A 25854-nucleotide genomic window follows, 5' to 3' on the forward strand; every position below is an offset into this window, starting at 1 on the left:
GAGGAAGTGCAGGATGAGGGCTGCGGTGGTGAGTGAGTCAGCGTCCCTGCCGGGGAATGGGAGACGCGTGCTGGGACACTGGCGCTACAGCTAGCTCTGCATATAACTAGGCTAACTACTCTTCTTAGTCAGTTGAGGGAAGCTGACCTGAATGGATATGTCTTGGGGTTGAAGAGAGAGACAAGCCACAATCCCTCTCTGAGAAGAGTCTGCATAGGCTGTGTGCAGAGGACCGTAAGTATCAGTGGTTCCTATGGACAATAGCTATTTTGTTTGACCGAGCTGGGGTTAGCTCATTCGTGTATGAGTAGCCTGGGTCTGTTCTGTTTAGTTAGCGCCTGGACAAGGCTAGGGATTTATGTTTATGAGTTTGTTTTGATGCTGTGAAACATGTGGAAAGCAATAAAAACTACACGTTTGGACCAAAGCTGCATTGCCTATGTGAACGCTACCTAATGCCTACCAGAGAGAGTGATTCCCTATAGTTGCTAAGAGAAAGGAGGACATGCAGTCAAGTTAAGACATTAAATGGGTTGTCTACTCTTTTTTTAACAAAACAAAAAAAGCTGAATTTTTGTGCTCTAAAAAATTATCTACCAAAACACCATCAATTCTCCTTTTCGCTGCACAAGCACCTTTTGGCCTCATCCTTCTCTGGTAGCGATACCGCATGACTGCTGCAACCAATCAGTGACCATGATAAGCAGGCCCGGTGTGCAATAAGTACAGAGCAGAAAGGGCACATCACCATCCCTGAAAACTCATATATATGTTATTGCTTTACGATTCTAGTAGTCAACACATGTCTTCTGAATAAATAGCTCCAACCTATGACTCCTACTATGGTGAAGTTTATACAACAAACGAAAACTCTGAATTTGTTTCGTATAGACACAGAGATGATGATGGAAACCAAGGCAAAGAGTTTCTTGGAAATCTTTTATTTGCATATTCTTAAACTGTGTGGAAATAGAAGTAATGAATCCTTTTACATACAATGAATAGTACTTAACCCCTACATAAATGGCAATTTATTCCTTCGTCCATAATAACACCAAAGAGAAAGAGATGATCTGCCCCCAATGACAGAAAACCTTGATATAAAACATTGAACCTCTGCAATGCATCAGTGGTTTCCTAACGTAAAAGAGGGAACATACGCCCTGGTGCAGTCAGGGTGAAGATTTTTTCCTTTTATTTTTCTCTGTGAGCAGTAAGTCTGCTTAGTCGTTCTTACTTAAGCCACTACCGTGTGCCGGTCAGCCGTATCTGACCATAAGTGACATTTAAAAGACTCTGGATCCTTCCTTCTGCTGTTAATTGACTCTAAGAGGTGTTGAGTGGCTTGTTTTATGGTCACTTTCACTAGTGGTTTTTTTTTCCCAAACAGATCTCATGTGGATGATTTATAGGGATAGGGGAGCAATCGGAATACCCTAAACAATTATCCTAGCATGGTAGTAACTTGCACCTAGAGATTTATGAACGACCTCTGTGAATTTATTCTTCTTAATTGCTTCATGTGTATTTTTTTCTAAAACATGAGTTGCCAAAACCAAATATCGAGAATGTGGGTTCTCTCTTCCTAGCACAAATGATAAAAGATTTTGTTAATCTTGTATTGAAAAAATGATTTATGAAACAAACCCTTCCTTTCTAACAGATATTAGATCCATGATCGTAAAGGAAATAAAAAAATTCTCTTAGAGGGAACCTGTCAAATCGTGGGCAGCATGAATCAAAGGCTGGCTGCATGATTGTATGTTACAGTATATTACTGCCTGGAACGCTCCAGCGTTTCAGAGAAAATAAACTTTGAAGCTCTTCCCAGCGCTGCTAGAGATGATTAATAGGTCTCTCCTATGTAAGCAATAGGACCTACGTCTAGCAGCATTGGGAAAAACCAGGACAAGTCTGGTCTTCGGTTATGGATCTTTAAAGTAGATCTTCTCTGAAAAACACATTTCCTCTATGCGGTAACAGGGCCTAAATGTTGTGGTGACTTTTCCTAGTCCTATTACAAATAATTGCATGATACAGTTTAATGTGCTAAAAGCAAAATATAGGTTTATTATTTTGTAACACAAGGATGCAGTGAATTGAATGTAAATCCATATACAACCTACACCCCACATAAGAGGTTACAGAGCAGTGTCATTGTCATTAATATTAACGGTTAAAGTCATTAATGGCAATGAAACCTTCATTGGAAGGAGCGCAGATGATACTGTATTCACAGATCTTTCTCGTCATGTGTACCTAAAATATTTCCAATTATTCCATTGCCAGATTGTTGCCTTGATACACTGAAAATGAAGTCTATAAGCATTATGTAATTGAAGCAGGAATGTTGCATAAAACTCCTTTCTGCCAAGGCAGATGCTCATGTATAATGGCTATATTAATTACAGGCTTTTAGAGCTTGTTGTTAATATTTAACCTGTTCCCTTTGTTGCGATGCTGAACAGTGTGATTAACTATGTAGAATTTCTCTTCTTTTTATTAGAAATCTGTATTTGTATACAATTGCTAATATATCACATACAGATGATGTAGCAAGACAAAAGCAATGTATATTATATTTTTAACAGCCAAGTAGGATTAGACGGATGAAAGTTCTTGCAGAAAACATCCGTACAATTTTGTTCCTTCAATGTAGTTGTACCTAAAAAGAAAAAATATGTGTTATCAAATTGAATTAAAGAGAATGTCATCAGAAAAATGCAGTCTAATCTGCGGACACCACGTTATAGAGGAGGAGCTGAGCGGAGTGAGATATTGTTTTGTGAAAAATGATTCAGTATAACCTGTATTTTAATCATTTAAAGGGAATCTGACAGCAGGTTTTTGCCATTTAATCTGATGGGATGACAGGGATGTGTCACAGTAGTTTATTGTAGTTTCAAAATAATCAGTGTTTTAAGAGCAAGGGGATTATCACTGCAGGACTAGGTGTCACGTGCCAGACAGTCCAGCTAATCCGTGTAACCCTCACCCCACCACGGATTGGCAATTTGCTGAAATGTACAGTGTACACAAGAAACTGCCAATCGGGGTGGAGGCAGGTTTTTACACAGCTCAGCATTCTGATGACTGCTACATCTACAGCAGGGAAAAAAGGGATTCTATCAAAACTACAACTTTCTGTGTACACTATGCATAAGCAAAACGCTGCTAATCAGTGGTGGGTGGTCCTCTAGTGATAATCTCCTGCTGATGAAACAGTGATTTTATCAAAACTTCAGCAAGCAGCCCAGAAAGTGATGCATCGCTAGAACCGGGCTCTCTGCCCTTACATCATGCTGCTTACGGATTATATAGCAAAAACCTGCTCACAGATTCCCTTTAAACTTCTGATCTTTCTCAGATTTTTGGTCCAGTGCGCGGTATTTTCAGTGAATGACATTTTTTTTTGTATAAGCACATACAGAAATATCTGTCAATCACTCATAGAACCGAAGCAACCCAGAAAGAAAAGAGGTTTAAATGATTAAAAGACAGGTTAGAGCCCTTTCACACAGCGTTTTCTCCTATGTTTAGTAGCCCCATCGAGGCTTACGTCCGAACCCCCCTCAAAATGGGATTCGGGCATATGCACCGATGGGGCCATTGACTATAATGGTGCAGATGGAGTCACTGTGTGCTCTGTCATGCATCATTTTGGCGGTATATGTCTATTGGAGATGGACACTCAGATGTAGTCTACTGGCCAACAGTGGTCTTCTTGTAAAAATTGTGGTCAAAAAGCCATACCTTCAAGCAACAAGGCCAAGAGATTCAACTACAAAAACAGGTATTAGGGTGCAGAAAAATATCATCAGGGGCTCTGGACTGATGAGACAAAGTGTGAAATATTTGGCTGTAACAGAAGGCACGGAAGGCTGGAGAGCTGTAGAAGAATCAGTGTCTGCAATCAACAGTAAAGCATGGTGGAGGTTCCTTCCAAGTTTGGGATATTTCAGCAAATGAAGTTGGGGATTTGGTCATGATTAGTTGTGCCTTCATTACTGAGAAATCCAGGGAGATACTTATTCATCATACAATACCATCAGGGAGCTGTCTGATTGATTCCAAATTTATTCTGCAGCAGGACAACGACCCAAAACATACAGCCAATGTCATTAAAGTGGTTGTCCGGTCTTAAAGGAGTTGTCCACTACTAGGACAACACCTTCTCATTCTCCATGTTTCGATAAAATCAAAGAAGTTTATACTCGCCTCCCATGCCAGCGCCGTTCCTGTGGTGTCGGCACTCGCGTTCCCGTACGGTTGTTATGATGCATGAGCTTGGCATCTAATCACCACTGGCGTCACTGTCCCCGCCTTCAGACCTATACGTAATCAAGAGGAGGTGAGAAAGACATCTGCAGCTCCCACTTGATTACATATACATCCAAAGCATGAGACCACAAAGCCAGTGCTGATTGGCGCAGGGCTCACGTGTCATAACTACCGCATGTGAGCCCCGGGAACTCGAGTACTGACACCGCTTGAACGACGCCGATACATGAGGTGAGTATAAGCTTTTTTATTTTATTGGGGCCAAACATGGGGAATGAGAAGGGGTTGTCCTATTAGTGGACAACCCCTTTAGGCTACAAGTCTGCAGTCACACTGTGACTGCAGATTTGAGAATCCTCACACTGACTGCAGACTTGTAATTTAAGATTTGACAACCCCTTTAAGAACTATCTTCAGCATTAAAAAAAAAACAAGAAGCCCTGGAAGTGATGATATTGTTCTCCAAGAGGTTTCGAACAACTTCCCTGCTGAGTTTCTTGAAAAACTGTATAAGTGTACCTAGAAGAATTGATGCTGTTTTGAAGGCAGTCAGTCGTCACACCAAATAGTGATGTGATTTTGATTTATTGTTTTGTTCATTCACTTTGAACTTTAATTGATAAAAATAAACCTCAAACACTTCTATTTTTGATAGCATTCTTACTTTGCAGCATTTTTTCCACATCTACCTAAAATTTTTGGACAGTACTGTACATGTAAAGAAATTGTTTATAAGACACTTCATATGTTTTACAAAACAACTTCACTTTAAAATGTATAAAATCTAAAAACTTACAGGCTTATTTTCTCATTCTGGCCATGAGGAGCATCATCTGGTCCCCCAACTCCGAGTAACATGACACTTTTTCCTAAAACATCCTCAAAATGTTTTGCTATTGGAATTGTGCCTCCTGCACGGATCATGTCCGCATCAATGTTGAACACTAGCGAACAGAGATATATCGCAGATTACAGAAATTGAACAGAACATTAAGCATTCAGCAATGTGCATTGTGATTACATTAGTGCGCTGCAGCTAAAGTCCTAACAGTAGTTAAAGGGATTGTCCCAAGAATCACTATGTCACTATCAGATGGTTTAAAAGTGAATAGTGCTTATATTCCACTCTTAAGGGAAAATAATGGTATATTGCTAGGATATGTCATCACTTTCTAACTCCGCCATTTCTATGAATAAAAGGGCTGCAGCATTAATGTAGCTTATAGCATTTTCTCCTGGATAAACACGTGGTCTATATTAGAGCATAAATACCTCTACTATTTCTATAACATCTTTATCTTATGTATCAATATGCTACTTAAAAAATATTAATTATATTTAATTATATTCATTAAAAATATGTATGCTGCTATACATTCTATTAATTATATTACTAATGAACGCCTTTACTGAACAGACATTTTCTAGATTACCTTTTTTCACTGCATTCCGAGCAGCCTGATATTGGGGTTCATTCATATTTGCTAACCAGGGCTGTGCACCTATGATCATGGTTACCTTCATTTTGTTAGGGCTCTTCCGTTCTGCAAACTTGGTTTCCAGGTACTCAGATACCTGGTAAAATTGTAAAAATATTACATTGTGAATGGTAGTTTGTTAGAGATTACTTTCATTTGTAGGTACTTGGACCTGGATCCTACTTGTAGGACTATAAAGCATTAGATCATTTTTTATACAAAGTTTTCTAGTTCAAAGTTTTCACATCACTCACATATCTATAAGTAATTATATATTATAAGGAAATCAGATATAGTGATAATCTGCAAGTAAATGGCATTTAAATCATGTTTGGCTGTCATATACTTTATTTATTTTACTCAATTACAGTATATAGCGCCATTAAGCGCTTTAAAGACAATGTCATCACTGTCCCCATTGTTGCTCACAGTCTAAATTCCCTATCAGAATGTCTTTGGCCTTCTGGATCAGCAGTTTTAGGGAGAAAATGAAGTTAGATTCTCTCTGTAGGTGCATACTTCTAGTCATCAGGGCGGTGCCAAGAACTATTACAGTCACCATTCACTACATAGTGAGGGCGCTGTAATCACTCCCCTGCACATTGATTGACAGTCTACTCTGCATTCACACTACTGACGAGTGATTGCAAATTCCTTACTGTGTGCAGGTAGAATATAACTTCATTTTCTCCCTGTAGTCACTGCTCCACTAACGTTTTTGGAGGTGACAGTCCTTGGGTAGTCAAGGTGCTGCTCTCTTCACCTATGTTCATGTACCAGCACAGCTCCAATATTGTATTGTTGGAATAATGCTTATTATTGTATATATTGCATCAACTACTATTTGCTGGAGCACAGTTTTTACTTCCACTTTGCAAGCTGACAGACAAGATGCTAAGATCCTAAGTTATAAGAAATACCAGTTGTAAGATGTGTTAACTTTGCTCCTGAATAAATATATATTCACTGTTGAACGGCTGGACAGTAGAGAGATTAATCTGCTGCCAACATGTATTTATTTATTTCCAAGTATTTTCTTCTATGTCTACATCCTGTTTTCTCTGCCCTCCCTGATATACTTTCTCCCCTCTCTACTGTAGATCTTTTTACAACCCCGTCCCCTCCTTCCGGTTAGAACCAGGAGCTCAGATGGACATTCATGGTAAAGCAGTAAGCTTGACTTACAGACACTTTGCAGCAGCAATTTATATTTAGGAAGCAAATAAACAATTAACTTATGTGTAAATTGTAAGTGGTCAATAAAGGGGTTTTCTGAAAATGTGATAAAAATTACTGATGTGACATATTCCAACCTTGCAAGCTGTCCTAGTCATGTGTCAGGATGAGTTGCTGCCTGAAAAAAATGCAGCTTGAGACATTTCTCAACTGTCAGAGGAGCAGCATTGTGAATTTATCTGTTCACTCTGTCATGGAGCAGGGCTATAGCAAGGAAAAAAAAAACTTGCCCTGCAGAACGGGCTGTTTTTCTGAAGCTTCAGCTCTCGGTGCTCATTTGTAAACCCGCTCTTCTCAGTTAGCCTGACTGGTTTACAACAGGGTGTAGAGATGGACTGAACTCCAAAGACTGAGGCCAGAGAAAATAGCCCAGTCTGCTCACTTGGCAGAGCACAAGTGATTTTTTTTTCTTTTTACTACAGCCCTGCTTTATGAGTGAGCAGATCAAGGTGCTGCTCCTCTGACAGTTGAGATACATGTCTCGCTCTCACGCTGTTTCTTTAGGTGGCAACTCAATCTGATACATGATTAGAATGAGTTACAGCTTGAGATATGTTACAGTGGCGATTTTTATCACATTCTCTGAGAATTCCTTTAAGTACAATGGAGAAAATAAGTATTTGATACGCTGCCGATTTTGCAAGTTTTCCCACCTACAAAGAATGAAGAGGTCTGTAATTTTTATCATAGGTACACTTCAACTGTGAGAAACAGAATCTAAAAAAAAATTCAGAAAATCACACTGTATGATTTTTAAATAGTAAAATTGCATTTTATTGTATGTAAATAAGTATTTGATCACCTACCAACCAGCAAGAATTCTGGCTCTACGAGACCTGCTAATTTTTCTTTACGAAGCCCTCCTACTCTGCACTCATTACCTGTATTAATTGCACCTGTTTGAACTCATTACCTGTATAAAATACCCCTGTCCACACACTCAATCACACTCCAACCTCTCCACCATGGCCAAGACCAAAGAGCTGTCTAAGGACACCAGGGACAAAATTGTAGACCTGCACAAGGCTGGAATGGGCTACAGCACAATAGGCAAGCAGCTTGTTGAGAAGGCAACAACTGTTGGCGCAGTTATTAGAAAATAGAAGAAACACAAGACTGTCAATCTCACCTCATGGGATAAGGATGATTCTGAGAAAGGTCAGGAATCAGCCCAGAACTACATGAGAGGATCTGGTCAATGACCTAAAGAGAGCTGAGACCACAGTCTCAAACATTACTGTTAGTAACACACTACGCCATGGGCTAAAATCCTGCAGGGCATGCAAGGTCCCCTTCCTCACATCAGCACATGCCCAAGCCCGCTTGAAGTTTGCTAATGACCATCTGGATGATCCAGAGGACGCGTGGGAGAACATAATGAGACCAAAATGATGAGACCTAAATAGAACTTTTTGGTATCAACTCCACTGGCTGAGTTTGGAGGATGAATGATGAGTACAACCCCAAGAACACCTTCACAACCATGAAGCATGGTGAGGGAAACATCATACTTTGGGGATGCTTTTCTGCAAAGGGAACAGAACAACTGCACCGTATCGAAGGGAGGATGGATGGGGTCATGTATCGCGAGATTTTGGCCAGCAACCTTCTTCCCTCAGTAAGAGCATTGAAGATGGGTTGTGGCTGGGTCTTCCCACATGACAATGACCCGAAACACACAGTCAGGGAAACTAAGGAGTGGCTCCGTAAGAAGCATTTCAAGGTCTTGCAGTGGCCTAGCCAGTCTCCAGACCTAAACACAATAGAAAATCTTTGGAGGGAGCTGAAACCCAATGTTACCCAGCGACAGCCCTGAAACCTGAAAGATCTGGAGAAGATCTGTATGGAGGAGTGGGACAAAATCCCTGCTGTAGTGTGTGCAAACCTGGTCAAGAACTACAGGAAGCATATGACTGTATCTATTGCATGATAATATTCAGTCATGGCCGAAAGTGTTGACTCTCTTTAAATTGTTCCAGAAAATTTTAGCCGGCCCATTTTTGGAATTTTATGTGAAATTATGTCCAATTTGCCTTTTCTTCTGTTTTTTTGTGTTGTTACAATACACACAAATGATATAAACATGTTTATAACAAAACATGTGCAATTGTAATAATTTTTTGGGAAAAATACTTCATTTTCTGGAACAATTTAAAGGGTGCCAACTAGTGATGAGCGAGTGTGCTCATTTAAAGGGTTAAACGAGCACGCGCGCTCATCACTAGCGCCAACACTTTCAGCCATCACTGTAGATATGGCAAATAATTAATGTAACCTGATAAATATGACATTATAAACATACCTGTTTCTCAACAAGTGATGGGTTCATTTTAGGAACTTGACGAATTGAGAACTTCCCAATAACCTTTGCAGGTATAACAGTTTTAGTTCCAGATCCAGAAAAGGCCCCTTCAATGCCGTGGATTGACAGAGAAGGAAAACGCCATCTGTACATCAGTAAATCTTCCTGAAAAAGAAGAACAGGAATTAGTCCAACATGGCAGTAGAGTTTGTTTTCTGTCCATGGAATGTATGTGACATCTTAATTGTATGAATCAATGAAATGGAGGTGACTTATTAATTGTACTGTACTCGTCATATTAACATGTAGAGAAATTATTTCTACATGCTAAATGTACAATTTTATTAAAGCCCTAGGGTCAGACCACAGCTTAGCTACTCAGTATGCAAAAGAATTTGACAGCACGTCAAGGGGCAAAAAAAAGACAAACTGAGCTCAAACTCCTTATACTCGTGACACTTTCTTTAAAGAATCACTACTCTCATCAAAGTTTTTATCCTCTTAATATATTGCAGCCATCATATTATATAGCACTGTGTACTTACAATTGCTCATTTTGCGTTTCTACCCAGTAAATTCTTCTCTTTTCTCTGCTCTATGTTGAAACAGGAAGTATCTTGACTCCTGATCCAGGTGCTCTGCTTCTCCCCCCTGCCGGGACTTTTGCAGTGACTGATGAGTCATACAGGGAAAATAGACTTCCTGTTTCTACATACCGTAGATCTCCGAAGGAATCAGCTAGTCTGTTTTTATTTACGTGATGTCATAGACTTAATTGGAAACAGAAGAATTTACTGGGGAGAAGGCAAAATGAACAATTGTAAGTACACTGTGCTATGTAATATGATGAGTGCACTATATTAAAAGGATGAAAACTTTGATGGGAGGAGTGCTTCTTTAAATGGTATTCAACTTGAGGCTCCTGTGATACAGTAGAATTTGGGTCAGTATTTGGCATCAGTATTTGTAAACCAAAACATGGAAGAGTTGCAAATTTCCAGTCATACCTCTGCCACAATACTGATTGAAGATATGCAAAAGTGAACAAGACATTAATATGAAAGGTGCTAGAAAGACCTTTGTAGAAACATAAAATTAAATTACAAACTTAAAGAGGTTCGAAAAGCTGATAACAATGATGACCTGGGACTTGAATTCTGTTACATTATTAAAATCTGCCATATGCATCTACTGTCAGCACTGTGGATCCAGCACAGGCCACTCCATGGTCTGCACCATCACTGGAAGTGATGACATCACTCTTTCCCTGTCACAGGACCGCTGCTGCCTGTGACTAGCTGCAGTGATCAGGTGACTTGAAAACCCATTTAATGTAAATTTAGAAAGTAAAAATGTAATTTTTATGCCACATATTCTTACTACATTTTACAACTTGCTGCTTATGATAAACTGAATGTTATTTAAGAGCTAGAGATGCTACTTTTTTTTACCTTTGTGCTGTGTAAAAATGTCTTTACTCCTGTGTCTCTTTTCAGATCTTTCAAGTCAAATACAAGATCTTTGTATAATTCTTTTTCTTTTTCAGTAACAGGTAAAACATCATCATAAATACCGGGAATCAGAATTTTGCCATTCACATCGGCCAGCACACCTGGAAAAAGACCAGGACAAATTTGATCATGTCATACTTATATACTTTAAAAATAATTAGCCTTTCATTACTGGGCGATTTTTAGCATTTCGAAATTTTTTCCCATCCTTCTTCAAAGAACCATAGGAAGGCTTGCTTTTTCAGAGCCCAGTTGTAGTTTTGAATGTCATCATTCACTTAAAAAAAATTCCAAGTCTGGTAACATTGGAAAAAAAAATTCATCCATTGTATTTTGAGATTTGTATTTTTTGGTTATTCATTGTGCAGTAAAAATTACCTGGAAATAGGGTCATAACTACCGGGGTGGCAGAGTTCACCACCGCGACTGGCCCCGGCGGGTGAGGTGCCCGCCAAAGCCAGCAAATACTTCAGCTGGATGTGCGTCCTTAGATGCACATCAAGTTGAAGTGTATTGCGGCTCAGTGACCCAGTGGGTCCGTGCACGCCAATACACGCTGCTGGCCAATCAGAGGCCAGCAGCTGACGTCGGTGTGCACGTGACTGGGGGCGCATGGAAGTGACGTCATGCGCTCCAGAAGAGGAAAAGCAGGGGAGCGAAGGGAAGGTGAGTATAATGGTTTATTTTTCTATTATCGTTTTTTCTATAGATTAAATAACAGCAGCCGAACGGGGGACATATACCAGAATGGGGGATATATGTACCAGGAAGGGACTCAGAATAAGGGACACATACCAGGATGGGGGATAGATATATCAGGATGGGGCCAGGATAAGGGACATATATACCAGAATGGGGAATATACTGTATATACCAGGATGGGGCCAGGAAGAAAGACATATATACCAGGATGGGGCCCACAATAAGGTCAATATTTTAAAATAATAGTTCAAGAAATGTTCTCCTCCACATTAATGAATCAAAAATACCTAAATTCTGCACTCCCAGCCTTGTAGCAGTCCCCAAAAGTTCAGACCAGGCCCAGTTTATTGTGGCTTTCAAGACCTTGACTTTCTAAAGGTTATTACACTTATATTATTCCTATGAAAAATTTGTAAGAAGCCTTGGTTTTTTTTTTGCAGCAGAGTTGCAATTTAGGTGCCATTTTATATTGTTAACTTTTATTGTTTTTTCTATCAAGGGGCTAATAAATATATTGCATATTATTTACTGCTTGTTTTGAGCTGTTCATTTAAAGAGGACCTATTAAAAAAAGACTGTCAAGTCACAGCAACTAGCGAAAATAAAAGCTGGTAGGTTTAGACTGGCTGCACTGCGGGAATGAAGAGCCTTGGGATTCCAAAACGGTTTTTATTAATACTATCGCATTTCTGCGGCAGACTGGCACCTTTCTCAAGTGTCACTTGATTATTATACCTCGAGAAAGGCGCCAGTCCGGCGCAGAAACACGTTGGTATTATTATTATTAATAAAAACCGTTTTGGAATCCCAAGGCTCTTTATTCCCGCAGCGAGCCAGTCTAAACGTGGCAGCTTCCATTTTTGCCTTTATACCTCTGGAAAAACCATTTCCTCCAGCCACGGGGCAGCAGCAGAGGCCTGCACACAACACTTTTAGGTGAGTGCTACCATCAATTATACCTATCCCTTACCAGACTTCAGTGCCCTATTTTGTGTGCGCTTCTGTCCCTCTCCAGAGCTTCTCAAATCATAGCAACTGAAATACCAGAAGTTTTGATTGCTGGTGGTGTTTTATCCATTAAACAGACAAAATAGAAGGTTTCTCTAATTTTGGCAAACTGTTGCACCCATTCGTGTGAGTTGCAAGCTTTCATATTTTAGCCAAAATATTAACTAATACCTCATATTTTTCAACTTCAGAGCAAGTGAGTAAAAAACAGAAAAACCGGCACTATTCAGATCGCCTACCTTCACAGAGTTCCATGAGTGTCAGTCCACTGATGGCCAGAGATCGCCCAGCCCAGATCACTTAGTAGATACAGTAGATGAAAGGCGGCACTCCAGCAAGCGTTTCCAGTTGAAAAACTTTTATTGCTTCAAATACACATTAAAACCTGGAGCGGGGGAAGCGGAGTACCTTCTGGACCACGGCCGTTTCGCACCTGCCTCGTGCTTCAACGGCTCCAGGTTTTAATGTGTATTTGAAGCAATAAAAGTTTTTCAACTGGAAACGCTTGCTGGAGTGCAGCCTTTCATCTATCTACTAAGTGATACAAGCCTCATATTATACATCTTTGCAGGATGCCGCCAGGCCCAGTAGTGCTGTTTAGGAAAATAGGGTGTCTGTCCTTGTGGGGTGCACTTACATAGTGCTGTTTTTGAGATGTGTTTGGGTTTGATGTCCTTGTCAGTGAATTGCCAGCTGTGGTACCCCATACAATCCCTGTAGTCTATCCATCACATAGAAATGTGAGAATTGCCATTTCCTGTCTATGTGTAAGGTTGCAGAAAGGAGACCAAGGACTGAGTTGTATAATCTTTGTTAAAGAAAAGTCTTTGTACATTACCAAGTAAATATATTAAATCACTCATAGCTTCATATACGGTTCCTCCAAACCCGCCAGAGTGAAGGTCCCGTCTTGCACCTTCAACCTGCACGATGATAAGAGACGAATAGAGATTGCACTGTAGTAATCGTACATGGTGACACACAAAGCTATGGTATAGAACATTAAGGCCCAATTCATTACTGGTTGGGTTTTTAAGTCACTTTTCTTTTTTTCCTGTGGTTTTTAGTTGCCTTTTTTTGCACCACACTCTTCGAAATGGAGCACGTGCTTCAAGAATTTTTGCTCTAAATTAAAGATGCTCTTTTTTGGCTTTGACCCATTTTGGACAGAGGTTCATCAAATTCAGCCTGTCTCCACCAGTTATACATTCTCTATGTCTAGATTATTTATAACCCATAATGTTATGTGTATCGGGTAAATCATCCCGCCGTCTTTAATGCTGTTATAGTGTCGGCCATTACTACCTCTTGTGGTAGGACATTCCACAGTCTGACTGCTTTGACTGTAAAGAACCCTTTCCTATTTAGCTGCCGGAATCGCCTTTCTTCCACCCGTAATGACTGTAAAGAACCCTTTCCTATTTAAATGTTGGAATCGTCTTTCTTCCACCCATAATGAGTGCCCCCTGGTCCTTAGTATGGTCTTTGGAAGGAATAAGTCATGTTCTAGTCCTTTGTACTGACCACACATATATTTATACATATAAATGAGATCGCCTGAGGTATCTTTGTTCTAAGCTAAACAAGTCCAACTTTTCCAATCTCTTATTATAGTAGATGCCTTTTATCCCATGTAATAATCTAATTTCATATTTTTTAAAACTTTTTTTAAATGTTTTATTGTATTTGTTAGCCTTGCGCTTATTCAATTGCTTGTGCTGTACAGTATATAGCAATACCACAGTCACCCTGGCTGTCACAGCAAACTATGGGTGTCACAGGAGCGACGATGGGCCGTTAGAATGGCGCCCCCCCTCTGTCGTGTTGTAAATGTTGTTGTCATAGATTGATAGTGGCATTTAATACGTTAACAGCTTTGCTCCATGTGCAGCTTTTACAGGAAAATGATGGCTGAATACTGTAACTCTGCTAACATCTGCCAGCAGAGATGCAGACTCGGCTCCTGAGCCCGCATCAAAGTCAGCAAGCTGGCATATGATGCACGACTACGTCTTATGTTGGTAAGGGGTTAAAGAGAATATGTCACCAGGTTTTTGCCACCTTTTGCCATCTGAGAGTAGCATAAAGTAGAGACAGAGATCGGGATTACAGCAATGTGTTACTTGTGACACTTACTTCAGGCTGGTTGCTGTAGCTTTGAGAAAATCACTGTTAAATCAGCAGGAAATTATCACTAGTGAACTAGAAAACCTGCTGCCATGTAGTCCTCCATATTCATGAGTTCTGTTATACAGCGCTCAGCTGATAGATCTCCAGAAGATAAAACATGGCTTTTATCAAAACTACAGCAAGCAGTCCAGTAAAAGCGACACATCGCTGCAATCAGGTTCTCCAGCTGTACAATATGATGGGATAGCAAACACTCGGGGACAGATTCCCTTTTAATAGTTGCCATGTGTCTCTTTCTTTACTAGCCAAGTTTTATTTTTGTTCTGTATTGTTTTTTGCTTGACAAAAGCAACGGTTTGCCGAAACGTAGTAACTAGTGATGAGTCACAAATCATGCGCACAAAGTGACTGAAATATAACACCCGAGCACGCTGAAGATACTTGGCGAGCACCCGAGCATGCTCACCGAAAGGGTTAACAGAACATACTCGCTCATCACTAGTAGTAACATGGTTTTTAAAAAGATGGTATTAATGAAGATGACATTTTTTAAACAAAGTCTCTGGTGCCTCTGACTCGGCTATATGCATTGTGTGGGCTGGGTGGATAGCCGAACAAGCTTGGAGCTAGACTAGTGGTGCATGGGATAATCTTACATGTGTGCGCGTGTACCTACTGGCTTACGCCACTTTCACTGCCTGTATTCTACATCAGGATTTGTAAGCTAAAACCACGAGTGGGTCCTACACACGGAAGATGCACAAATCCTTTCGCTATCATTTTCCTCTTATGGTCCATTCCTGGTTTTGGCTTACAAATATGTGTGCAAAACACTGGCCAAGGTACGTGTGTATTAAAGTGGTACTACAGTGCTGTTCCAGCAGAACAAAGCTGAGGATAGGTTGGATTCTGTAATTATTATTATTATTATTATTTATTATTATAGCGCCATTTATTCCATGGCGCTTTACATGTGATAGGGATATACATAACAAAAGCATTTACATAATCTTAACAAAACGAGTCAGCGACTGGTACAGGAGGAGCGAGGACCCTGCCCGCGAGGGCTCACAGTCTACGAGGGATGGGTGAGGATACAGTAGGTGAGGGTAGAGCTGGTCATGCAGTGGTGTTTACTGCAGGTTGTAGGCTTGTCGGAAGAGGTGGGTCTTCAGGTTCCTTTTGAAGGTTTCCACGGTCGGCGAGAGTCTGATATGTTGGGGTAGAGAGTTCCAGAGTAGGGGGGAAGCACGGGAGAAATCTTGTATACGAGTGTGGGAGGAGGAGATAAGAGGGGAGTAGAGCAGGAGATCTTGTGAGGATCGGAGGTTGCGTGCAGGTAAGTACCGGGAGACTAGGTCACAGATGTATGGGGGAGACAGGTTGTGGATGGCTTTGTATGCCATGGTTAGAGTTTTGAACTGAATTCTCTGGGCAATAGGGAGCCAGTGAAGGGATTGACAGAGAGGAGAGGCCGGGGAATAGCGGGGGGACAGGTGGATTAGTCGAGCAGCAGAGTTTAGGATAGATTGGAGAGGTGCAAGAGTGTTGGAAGGGATGCCACGGAGCAGGAGGTTGCAGTAGTCGAGGCGGGATATGATGAGGGCATGCACTAGTGTTTTTGCAGAGTCTTTGCTGAGGAATGCACGGATCCGGGAGATGTTTTTGAGTTGGAGTCGGCAGGAGGTGGAAAGGGCTTGAATATGTGGTTTGAAGGAGAGATCAGAGTCCAGGGTTACCCCAAGGCAGCGAGCTTGTGGGACTGGGGAGAGTGAACAGCCATTGATGTTGATGGATAGGTCAGATGGGGGATGTGAATGAGAGGGTGGAAAGATGATGAACTCTGTTTTATCCATGTTGAGTTTTAGAAACCTGTCGGAGAAGAAGGATGAGATGGCGGACAGACATTGTGGGATTCTGGTTAGTAGGGAGGAGATATCGGGTCCAGAGAGGTAGATCTGTGTGTCGTCAGCATAGAGGTAATGTAAAGTAATGAGGTCGGCACATATCACCTCTATTTCTCCTATTCATAGAATGTAGCACGAGTAAATTTGACATATTTACAGGATAAAATCTCAGCTTTATATCTAACACACATGGCTATAATACTTAAAAATATACATTTCATGTTGTCAATTCCTAGTGTTATTAATCGCAGACAGAATGTATGGAATAACTTACCTCTATAAAAAAGTAGCAATTTCCCCTGGCTCCATAGGTGATGCCTGGTTTTGTGCTAAGCCAGGGGGTATCCGTTACCACAATATAGTCAACATTGGAGAAAAAAGTGTCTTTTTTCTCTTCCACAAGCCGTTCAAGACCATTTGACCCCACTTCCTCCATTCCTTCAATGAATAACTTCACATTTACTGGAAGACCCTGAAAAATGAAGTATAAATCAGTATACATAACGAAAAACATTCAGCCATACATTTTTCAAACAAACATCCTAAAAAGAAATCCTAATTTTCCAGGACTAATAAATGGCTAGACCTAATTGTAAAAAAAAAATTAACCTTTTTATTATAAGACCTCATCTTTCTAAATGATCAGCTAAAAATGTACTTTCTGAGGGCATACTGTATAATTATAAGACTTGCTGTAGGGTGACGTTACACATCTGCCAATAACTAATATACATGCCCTTGGAGAATAAAGACCCCCATACACATTAGATAAAAGACGGCTGAAAACGCTGATTTTGGGGGATCGGCCGACTAATGGCCTCCTGTATGTCCCCTTACAGATTATGTTGTGGGGGATGGGGGAGGATCAGTTAGTTGGAATTCAATGGCCCTAGCAGCGGTTCTTCTGTAGAGAACACAGGATCAATATGCCAAGCCTAGCGTTCCTGTATACTTTTAAGGAAATAATTATTTGATCCCTTGCTGTTTTTGTAAGTTTGCCCACTGACAAATACATGAACAGTCTATAATTTTAAGGGTAGGTTAATTTTAACATTGAGAGATAGAATATCCAAAAAAAAATCAAGAAAATCACATTGTATGAATTAGATAAATGTATTTGCATTTTGCAGTGAGAAATACGTATTTGATCCCTCTGGCAAACAACACTTAATACTTGGTGGCAAAACCGTTGTTGGCAAGCACAGCAGTCAGACGTTTTTTGTAGTTGATGATGAGGGTTGCACACATGTCAGGAGGAATTTTGGTCCACTCCTCTTCGCAGATCATCTCTAAATCATTCAGATTTTGAGGATGTCGCTTGGCAACTCGGAGCTTCAACTCCCTCCATAAGTTTTCTATGGGATTAAGGTCTGGAGATTGGCTAGGCCACTCCATGACCTTAATGTGCTTCTTTTTGAGCCACTCCTTTGTTGCCTTGGCTGTATGTTTTGGGTCATTGTCTTGCTGGAAGACCCAGCCACCACCCATTTTTAATTTCCTAGCGGAGGGAAGGAGGTTGTCACTCAGGATTTTACCGTACATGGCTCCATCCATTCTGCCATTGATTCAGTGAAGTAGACCTGTGCCCTTAGCAGAGAAACACCCCCAAAACATAATGTTTCCCCCTCCATGCTTGACAGTGGGGATGGTGTTCTTTGAGTCATAGACAGCATTTCTCTTCTTCCAAACACGGTGAGTTGAGTTAATGCCAAAAAGCTCAATTTTTGCCTCATCTGACCACAGCACCATCTCCCAATAACTCACAGAATCATCCAGGTGTTCATTGGCAAACTTCAGACAGGCCTGCACATGTGCCTTCTTGAGCAGGGGGATCTTGCGGGCACTGCAGGATTTTAAACCTTTAAGGCGTAATGTGTTACCAATGGTTTTCTTGGTGACTGTGGTCCCAGCTGCCTTGAGATCATTAACAAGTTTCCCCCGTGTAGTTTTAGGCTGATCTCTCACCTTCCTCATGATCAAGGATACCCCACGAGGTGAGATTTTGCATGGTGCCCCAGATCGATGTCGATTGACAGTCATTTTGTATTTCTTCTATTTTCTTACTATTGCACCAACAGTTGTCTCCTTCTCACCCAGCGTCTTACTTATGGTTTTGTAGCCCATTCCAGCTTTGTGCAGGTCTATGATCTTGTCCCTGACATCCTTAGAAAGCTCTTTGGTCTTGCCCATGTTGTAGAGGTTAGAGTCTGACTGATTAATGGAGTCTGTGGACAGGAGTCTTTTATACAGGTGACTATGTAAGACAGCTGTCTTTAATGCAGATAACGAGTTGATTAGGAGCGTCTAACTGGTCTGTATGAGCCAGAACTCATAATGGTTTGTAGGGGATCAAATACTTATTGGAATTTTTTTGGATATTCTATCTCTCAATGTTAAAATGAACCTACCCTTAAAATTATAGACTGTTCATGTTTTTGTCACTGGGCAAACTTACAAAAACAGTAAGGGATCAAATAATTATTTCCTTCACTGTATGGGGGAGTCGGGGGAGGTCTTTTCTGTATGGCCAGGTTGCTTCTATCCGGAGCAGGCAGCTTACTAGAGTGCCATTGAGGACAGTGGTGGAAGTAATGGATTTTGAGAAAAAAAAAACTCTGATGTTTTAAGTGTAAGAACAATAAATTCGATTTTAGGGAGCAGAGCAAAATATGCATGTTATGTGGGGACTCAGGGATGACGTTCTTTCCGTATTCTAAAAATCTTGCCCTGGACACCAGGAGAGCTAGTCCCATCTCCAAGCAGCAGTAATACACAGCTACAGAAGAACTGCCATTGGGAATCAGATTACCATTACCTCCACATAACTCACTATTATAACATTTCCCTACAGTATATTCTAATATATCAGGCTGTAAATGTTTTATAAAGGAACAAAATTACATACTAATTTCATAACAGATTCCACGGCATGAAGCAAAGCCAGAACTTGTCCTTTGTCATCAGAAGCTCCTCTGCCAAAAAGATTACCTTTAAAATAAGAGAAGATATACATATCTAATATCATAAATTTTAAAAAAAAAGGTCAGACACAATATACTTTCTATAAACCTAGGCTCCAACATTAAAAGGGATGCCCACTGCTATGATAATGTTGGTCTACCTCTATGATAGGTGTTCAGTATCAGAGATATGTGGGTCTGGTACTGCTACTGATCAGCTGCTCCCTACCGGCAGAGCTCAGATATAAGGGGTGTACAGTGGGAACGCTATCACGCCGTGCACTATTTAGTGACCTCTGCCGGGTACTGCAGAATTCAATGTCATAATAAAGGACAACCCCTTTAAATTGTTTGTCTCATCCTCATTATTGCGTAAAATTGCAAAGTGCTTGTAAAAACATGCAACTTTACAGGTTACCTCACATAAACAGCCCTCTCCATTCTCAAGATCGGAGGGATTTTTAATTCTATCGGGAACAAGTTTAGTGGCCACATTGCGTGTCACTTGCAGGCTTTAGAGTGTGCAAGCATAGCTCTGAAGCTGGCCGGATCGCTGAAGCTGCCCCTGTGCGTCTCTCATGCTGCAGAGGTAAAGCTGCTTCACAGCGCTCAATCTGGACAAGCAATACAACCATACTGCTTGTGCGTATTCATTGCTTCCCTCAGCAAACAGGAAGCCGGAGCAAGAGGAGTTGTGCGCTCCTGAAAGAGACGAAGCAAACCTTTCAAGAATATATGCTGTGATGTCTTTGCATAGAATAGATATAGAATCCATGACAAATTCTAAGTTTTGCATGACTTGCCATCTTTCTCTGTGAGGGTGTATGGTTCTGTTTTCCATCCATCCTTTTTCTTTGCAGGTTGTACATCCATATGTCCATAGAAGCAGACAGTTGGCTTGTTTGTGTCATTTCCAAACTCTGCAAGAATCACTGGTGGCAGAGGAAGCTTTATTCCAGGTGAATACTGAAATAAATGTAATTAATCATTGGATGAACCATTATTAGCACTGTCCACTAATGGCAGATGATGCAGCATACTGACCTCTTGCTCGCCGAGTTCTGCCATCTCTACTTTTCCACCTATCTGCAAGATGTAATCCTTTGTCACTTGCATCATGTGTTCAACCTGGTCTCTTTTGGACGGGTCACTGGAATCACTCTCTATTGCGACCCAGTCCTTCAATCTCTGAAAGAAATTTAGATTAGTAAAATGTTGGTCTTGTTCTTGGTGTAATGTTCTGACTTTGTTATTGATCATGCTTTCTACAAATAGGACATAGATTATACTGAATTTATCATCAACTATACTAATTGTTAGTAGGACATATAGTATTCCACATTCTCAACAGTCATTATTCAGTTTCAGGAGGAACCTCAGACAAAAACTGAAATTCAGCTTTTGACAAAGACATATCCCCAGTAGCTAAACATTAATGTTGCCGGTCCTATTCCTGGCCAAAGTTATATCCTACATGTTCTTCAGAGTTGGACACAGACAGAAGAGCACCCCTGTGCAAGAACAATATACGGCCCTTTGCAGTTTCAATCCCACTTGCTTTGGAGGTAGAAATGGGCCTCCTCACCTGTTGGACTTTTTCGCGACTGCACAGGTTGCACCAATGGCATGCCTCTGCTGCTCTTGACATTGTGCCAACTGCGTTGGACTGTAATTCTTTATTTGAAGGTCAGTTCTAGAAAATACTCAAGCTGAAAACTGTCCTGGAGGTTGGAATATTTCTAATATATTGCAATCTAGCCATTTTTAGAACTACTTTTGAACTTTTGATGTCTTCTCCCAACTCCTTCCTAGGTTTTACATGCCTGTGTTATATACTTAGGCTATGTAATAAGTATTATGTGCTGCCAGCCTGGTGATTTTCCCATATGGCCATTGCAACAAGGTGCCTCCAATACGCAACTGAATGTTCAGCAGGGCACGCAATAAATAAAGCCTTCATCGTCTAATCCTATAGCTGTACAATACTTCCTAGTTTCAGGGTTCCTCCTCTTCTTGCTAATCTAATAAATGTATATGTAGAAATAGGGGACGAATAGTCGGAAATATGACTCTAGAATCAGACTACGGGGAAGGGGGGAGGTTCATTTGTTATGTAATTATGCATTGGTCCACATGTGAGTTGTAGACACAAAGCAGTAGGGGAGATTGGAGTAATTGCTGCAGGTTTGTGGTTCACACGCTGGACCTCAGTTTTGCAGCAATTTTCGAGTAGTCTACATGTGGATGGGGTTTTCAACATCTAATTCCCAGCAATGAGAAAAACAAAAAGTTGTCCCCACAGATGTCACCCTTATAATGCAGAGAAAATCATCAATATGTAAAACATGGATTTTATTGTGGAAACCCTCCTATATTTTTACACTGTAAAATTTCATTCTAATTCCACTATGTCTGAACAAGGCCCAACTGACTGTTTTGTCCTTAGATTGCATTTTATTTATGCACAGACATTCCTCTGTTATGTGTGAGCAGAACAGTCTTTTGAAAATAAATAAGAAATAATTAAAAAATGTGACCATAACAGTCATTTAAGGGGGCTGACTGACTGCTATCTACATGGCTAAGCCATCCCCCTTCTAAGTATGTACATGGGTTGTGTTACACAAGGGGGCTGGCTAAGCTATTGAAATTAGCAGTCATCCGGACTCGTTCATCGCTTTGGTCATGTGTTGGCACAGTAAACTCTGTCCTGAGAGTGAGTGCACATGACTAAAAGCAAGGCGGCCAGAATACAGAGACTGGCAAAAAATAGGGTCACCTGGGCTATCAGGACCATATCAGTACAATATGTAACCTACTATGTACTGATTATTTCGCTATATTTTTATTTTCTGGAAAACTCCTTTGAAATCTATTAACATATAATAGTATTCCCTAAATAATGATTCATGAACTAAACCTCTTACCTGAATATATTCATCCTTATGATCGTCAATGTGCTTAAACAATGGATCATTTGGCACAGGAGATAAGAAAGCGTGACCAGACAGCAAACAAACCATGTAGAGTAGAAAAATCTGTAAAACAAGAAAAAAGAAGCCCCAGAAAGTGTGACAATTGTCACAGGTACAGAGTTATTCTCAAGCTGTAAGGTATCTCCTTTTTATAGGATAGGGAATAATTTACTAATTGCTGGAGGTCTGACCACTGGGACCCCAGCAATCCTGAGAATGGGGGTGTGCAGAGCATGCTCCACCTCCACTCCATTCATTGTCTGTGTGTAATAGCTGAGCCCTACCAGTGATTACGAAGTTATCCCTTTTATTATGCATAGGAGATAGCTTACTATCTTGATAATAACCCTTAAAGGGAACCTGTCACCTGGAAAATGCTATTAATCTGCAGATATGGGGTTAATCTGCAAGTTAATAGCATTGTGAATCTGCCCGGCGCCAGCACTTAGACCCACGCTGCCGGTCGGAAACTAACCTTCTTCTCCTCGGCAGCATTCAGGTTCTAGTCATAGGGGAGGTGCAGGCGTCAGCGCGGGTTTAATCATCGCTCTGTGCATGGAGAGCGGTGGCTGTAACTGCACCCCCAGCGCTGACTGACAGCAGCTCAGCATTAGACGAGGCTGACAGTCAGTGCCGGGGGCATGATCACAGCCGCCGCTCTCTATACACAGAGCGGTGACTGAACCGGCACCGGTGCCACCTCTATAACTGGAATCCGAACACTGCTGGGGGTAATAAAGTTAATTTCCTCCAGGCAGCGTGGTTCTAAGTGCAGGCGCCGGGCAGATTAATTCCTATGACGTAGCAGGACAACTGTTAAAGAAACATGTATCTCTATATTGTATGGAACTCTGACCGGGGGAAGCGTCCAACGTAGATGTGAACCAACCATAAGAAATCAGTATATTTTAGATGGTCTTGTACACGTAAGAATATTATGGAAATAATTTTATAGGACTTTATGAAATAAGAAAAATCAAAAACCTGATAATCCCCAATTGCAATTTCTAGCTGGTCAATGCTACATTATAACAAAAAAGTCAGCAGCTCATACATATACAGTATATTTATATATATAAATATATATATATTTATATATATATGTATTATGTATATATATATATACAGTTATATGAAAAAGTTTGGGCACCCCTATTAATCTTAAGCTTAATGTTTTCTTGAAATTGGTGTTTTTGCAACAGCTATTTCAGTTTGATATATGTAATAACTGTTGGACACAGTAATGTTTCTGCCTTGAAATGAGGTTTATTGTACGAACAGAAAATGTGCAATCTGCATTCAAACAAAATTTGACAGGTGCATAAGTATGGGCACCCTTATCATTTTCTTGTTTTAAATATTCCTACCTACTTTTTACTGACTTACTAAAGCACTTTTTTGGTTTTGTAACCTCATTGAGCTTTGAACTTCATAGCCAGATGTATGCAATCATGAGAAAAGCTACTTAAAGTGGCCACTTGCAAGTTGTTCTCCTGTTTGAATCTCCTCTGAAGAGTGGCATCATGGGCTCCTCAAAACAACTGTCAAATGATCTGAAAACAAAGATTATTCAACATAGTTGTTCAGGGGAAGGATACAAAAAGCTGTCTCAGAGATTTAACCTGTTAGTTTCCACTGTGAGGAACATAGTAAGGAAATGGAAGAACACAGGGACAGTTCTTGTTAAGGCCACAAGTGGCAGGCCAAGAAAAACATCAGAAAGGCAGAAAAGAAGAATGGTGAGATCAGTCAAGGACAATCCTCAGACCACCTCCAGAGAGCTGCAGCATCAACTTGCTGCAGATGGTGTCACTGTGCATCGGTCAACTATACAACGCACTTTGGACAAGGAGAAGCTGTATGGGAGAGTGATGCGAAAGAAGCCGTTTCTGCAAGCACGCCACAAACAGAGTCGGCTGAGGTATGCAAAAGCACATTTGGAGAAGCCAATTTCTTTTTGGAAGAACGTCCTGTGGACTGATGAAACCAAGATAGAGTTGTTTGTTCATACAAAAAGGCATTATGCATGGCGGCAAAAAAACACAGCATTCCAAGAAAAACACTTGCTACCGACAGTAAAATTTGGTGGAGGTTCCATCATGCTTTGGGGCTGTGTGGCCAATGCCGGAAACCGGGAATCTTGTTAAAGTTGAGGGACGCATGGATTCCACTCAGTATCAGCAGATTCTTGACAATAATGTTCAAGAAACAGTGATAAAGTTGAAGTTATGCAGTGGATGGATCTTTCAGCAAGACAATGATCCAAAACACCGCTCCAAATCTACTCAGGCATTCATGCAGAGGAACAATTACTATGTTCTGGAATGGCCATCCCAATCCCCAGACCTGAATATCATTGAACATCTGTGGGATCATTTGAAGAGGGCTGTCCATTCTCGGCGACCATCAAACTTAACTGAACTGGAATTGTTTTGTAAAGAGGAATGGTGAAAAATACCTTCATCCAGGATCCAGGAACTCATTAAAAGCTACAGGAAGCGACTAGAGGCTGTTATTTTTACAAAAGGAGGATCTACTAAATATTAATGTCACTTTTCTGGTGTGGTGCCCATACTTATGCACCTCTCAAATTTTGTTTGAATGCAGATTGCACACTTTCTGTTGGTACAATAAACCTCATTTCAAGGCAGAAACATTACTGTGTCCAACAGTTATTACATATATCAAACTGAAATAGCTGTTGCAAAACCACCAATTTTTATAAAACATTAAGCTTAAGATTAATAGGGGTGCCCAAACTTTTTCATATAACTGTATATATATATATTTTGCTGGTAGAAAATATCTGTATGTGATGATAATGAGTATCGGCCATGTACAGCAGAGTGATACTAGCTAAAGCATTGACAAAGAAGATACAGGAGAGAAGATACAAACAAGGAAAATAAGAATTCTCTCACCATGGCTGGAGTGTTGTACAGTCGTGTCCAGCAGAGATCACTACTGGGTGTTGGAGAGAGATTTAGGATTTATATGCTGTGGGGACAAGCCACTCCCTTGTGCCAGTCCTCGCTGCCTGAATCAGATGTAGCAGAGTGAGATAGAGTTAGTAATACTAAATACTTGGTTAATAATCTCTGAAAAGTAAATGTTTATCTGGCAACACTCATTTATTATCAGCATTGTATTACAATGGCTTATAAGGTGCTGAGAAGGGATTACTTTTGCAAATATTTGTTAACAGGTACAAGGATGCAACATCGCAGAGAATGAGGAGACAGTGGTACTCAACAAAACAACTATTTGGCTATCACGAATAATTATATATATTGTGAGGTAGTGAGAGGGATCATATGCAAGGGACGGTATGTGTCTCCTAGGATGCACTTAGAGGCATATTGAA

The 25854-nt window shown here is 40.6% G+C and overlaps 1 protein-coding gene across 1 annotated transcript; it reads right to left on the reverse strand.

Moving 5' to 3' along the window:
* Nucleotides 1-2040: 2040 nt before the first annotated feature.
* On the reverse strand, nucleotides 2041-25563 carry LOC141265634 (cytosolic non-specific dipeptidase-like). The gene is made up of 12 exons (XM_073678942.1): nucleotides 25412-25563; nucleotides 22443-22553; nucleotides 20560-20703; nucleotides 20319-20481; nucleotides 19461-19543; nucleotides 16830-17027; nucleotides 13357-13441; nucleotides 10749-10909; nucleotides 9298-9462; nucleotides 5715-5856; nucleotides 5078-5225; nucleotides 2041-2665 (listed from the first exon to the last, which is right to left on the reverse strand). The coding sequence occupies exons 1-12, from the start codon at nucleotides 25412-25414 to the stop codon at nucleotides 2602-2604; spliced, it is 1467 nt and encodes a 488-aa protein (XP_073535043.1). The 5' UTR covers nucleotides 25415-25563; the 3' UTR covers nucleotides 2041-2601.
* Between the last annotated feature and the right edge of the window lie 291 nt (nucleotides 25564-25854).

The sequence above is a fragment of the Phyllobates terribilis genome, unplaced genomic scaffold, assembly GCF_046119375.1.
Source record: "Phyllobates terribilis strain yellow unplaced genomic scaffold, ASM4611937v1 Scaffold_4__5_contigs__length_816908805, whole genome shotgun sequence".
Lineage (NCBI taxonomy): Eukaryota > Metazoa > Chordata > Amphibia > Anura > Dendrobatidae > Phyllobates > Phyllobates terribilis.

Bases quoted from the DNA above. Each gene is read 5' to 3' on its own strand.
- LOC141265634 (XM_073678942.1), bottom strand. The intron at 20,704-22,442 runs GTAAGAGGTTTA...AATTTCTTTCAG, and splicing joins ATAAGGATGAATATATTCAG to AGATTGAAGGACTGGGTCGC. The intron at 17,028-19,460 runs GTATGTAATTTT...TTCATTTTTCAG, and splicing joins TGGAATCTGTTATGAAATTA to GGTCTTCCAGTAAATGTGAA.